At 46.1% G+C, this 2,500-nt stretch overlaps 2 protein-coding genes across 2 annotated transcripts in view; one reads left to right on the top strand and one right to left on the bottom strand.

Moving 5' to 3' along the window:
• Window positions 1-2,500, top strand: part of LOC307260541 (uncharacterized protein) — a gene marked incomplete at its 5' end in the record, with an annotated part of 198,439 nt that overhangs the window by 176,055 nt on the left and 19,884 nt on the right. The gene's annotated exons all lie outside the window — the stretch shown is intronic.
• Window positions 1-2,500, bottom strand: part of LOC307260267 (platelet-derived growth factor receptor beta-like) — a 48,826-nt gene that overhangs the window by 37,910 nt on the left and 8,416 nt on the right. Inside the window, exon 6 of the mRNA XM_080040458.1 lies at window positions 1-21. This exon is cut by the window's left edge and continues 240 nt beyond it. Within this exon, the coding sequence (XP_079896584.1) occupies window positions 1-21 (21 nt within the window). The remainder of the gene's footprint in view (window positions 22-2,500) is intronic.

Raw genomic sequence — 2,500 nt, 5'->3', positions numbered from 1 at the left:
GGACAAACCATTCATCTGGACCTGGGGGGGGGGGGGGGTTTAAAGGTAGAGTCAGTGATTCTGGAGAACGCTTCTTGTCAAAGTCACTTGTTGTCAAAATAGGTGAATATCTCCTCATGATCCACTACCTGTCTGTACTGAGTGAATATCTCCTCATGATCCACTACCTGTCTGTACTGAGTGAATATCTCCTCATGATCCACTACCTGTCTGTACTGAGTGAATATCTCCTCATGATCCACTACCTGTCTGTACTGTGTGAATATCTCCTCATGATCCACTACCTGTCTGTACTGTGTGAATATCTCCTCATGATCCACTACCTGTCTGTCTCCTCATGATCCACTACCTGTCTGTACTGAGTGAATATCTCCTCATGATCCACTACCTGTCTGTACTGAGTGAATATCTCCTCATGATCCACTACCTGTCTGTACTGAGTGAATATCTCCTCATGATCCACTACCTGTCTGTACTGAGTGAATATCTCCTCATGATCCACTACCTGTCTGTACTGAGTGAATATCTCCTCATGATCCACTACCTGTCTGTACTGTGTGAATATCTCCTCATGATCCACTACCTGTCTGTACTGTGAATATCTCCTCATGATCCACTACCTGTCTGTACTGTGTGAATATCTCCTCATGATCCACTACCTGTCTGTACTGAGTGAATATCTCCTCCTGATCCACTACCTGTCTGTACTGTTTATGTGCTGAAAAAATGCAGGTGTTAATACACAGCCTAGACTCTGTAAACTGGGAGCAAAACAGATGGGCCCTCTGTAGCTAGCAAGATGCCTGTTTACAGAGCCTAGGCTGTATTAACAATGTTTTATTTTGTTCAGCACACACACAGTACAGAAAGGTAGCGGGAACCTGAGGAGATAATCACTGACTTTGATAACAAACTGTTCTCCAGAATCTCTGACTGCACCTTTAAGACATAGTTGATTAAACTAGAACTAGCACCTGGTGGTTAACATTGCCCGAGCAATTATATAATTAAATCAATTATAAAAACATATCCATGAGGACTGACCCCTTTACAGTCGTAAAGCAATCTGGTTTAGTGATGTCATTGTTATTTGGTTTTGCTCTTGACCTTCCATTGGAAGATAAATCTTAATCTGTTGTTGTCTTTAATGAGTGTTAAACTGAGCTGCAGTCAAGGGGAGATGTGCTGTGTTTAGGCTCAGCCACTAGAGGGAGACAGTCCCTGGGATCTGTAGTTCTAAGGCTAGAGACTTCTGGGTAATGGAGTCACCTGCTGCCTAGTCTCGCAAAGCCAGACCAAACTACAGCAAAGTAGTAGGGTCTGGAAGCACTCTGTTTAGAGCCGTCTATTCGGATGGGGAAACCGGGGAAACTGGGCTAGCCTGTTTGTATTTGTTTAAACCAATCACAATCATCTAGGGCGGGGCTAACCCCGGGAAGCAGCAGCGGTGTCCTGCAAAATAGTGCCGGGGGGGGGACTTATTTTGATGGAACGTCTTTACGTCCAGAGACTGTCAGAGAAATGGCTAAACCCGCAAACGCCACACAAAAACTATTAAAGACAAAAGGAATATACATAGTGTGTTGCTTTCTAACCAGCATGTCAAGACACCATACACTTTAGCCCCCGAGGAGCTCACGGGATAACTTAACCGGAGTTAACTAGCCACCCACGTAGTGTTATCTCTGGTAACATTATCATCGGCGGTTGAGAGGACGGCTACGGCGGTCGAGTAGAATTTTTAGCATTCGAGAACTTATGTCACCACCTCCTATCGCTGTAGTCAGAGCCGTAGTCCGTCTGTTTACAGGCAGAACAGGGTTTTGACGTTGTGAGCGCTACACCAACTGCAGCAAGTAGCCGTAAGAGTTGCTAGGTGATAGTGGAAGCCGTTGGAATCTTTCCCCGTCGCTAAAACACCGCTGCATAGTCCCTAATTCACCAAAGAAAGGGAACGGCGGATCTTAATCTAGCTGGTTATAAGGTCCGGTGCTCAATTCAAACCCCCACGCTTCATTTTCCAGAGTTTATGAGGGTATTTCTGCCCGGGGGTAGTTGTACAATGAAGTTGGACAGCTAGGCTAAGCTAGGATGCATCCCGGACCGCCGCCGCCAATATTATTATCCCGAAGTATCGCCACACTTTATATCTGTCTACAGTAATGTGACTTCTCACACCCTGTGTGTGTGTGTGTGTGTGTGTGTGTGTGTGTGTGTGTGTGTGTGTGTGTGTGTGTGTGTGTGTGTGTGTGTGTGTGTGTGTGTGTGTGTGTGAGAGAGAGAGAGAGCGCTGCACATAAGCACACGGGTTGACTGAGCGAATTGTTTCCGAATTTGAGGGGGATCACAATAGGGGAAAGCCAGCAACCGGGGGCTGCGTAGCTTTTCGACGCAAGCGAATAGACGCTGGCGGAAGTGGTCATGCCAGACTACCTGCTGCCTAATGTTCAGTGTGTATGAAGTGTGGCATATGAGGAACTTCTCTAAAGTTAGTCTGTTA

This window comes from Ammodytes marinus, assembly GCF_949987685.1.
Source record: "Ammodytes marinus genome assembly, chromosome: 14".
Classification (NCBI taxonomy): Eukaryota; Metazoa; Chordata; class Actinopteri; order Uranoscopiformes; family Ammodytidae; genus Ammodytes; species Ammodytes marinus.
The sequence above is the reverse complement of the archived record's forward strand: the minus strand, read 5'-3'. Positions and strand labels throughout refer to the sequence as shown.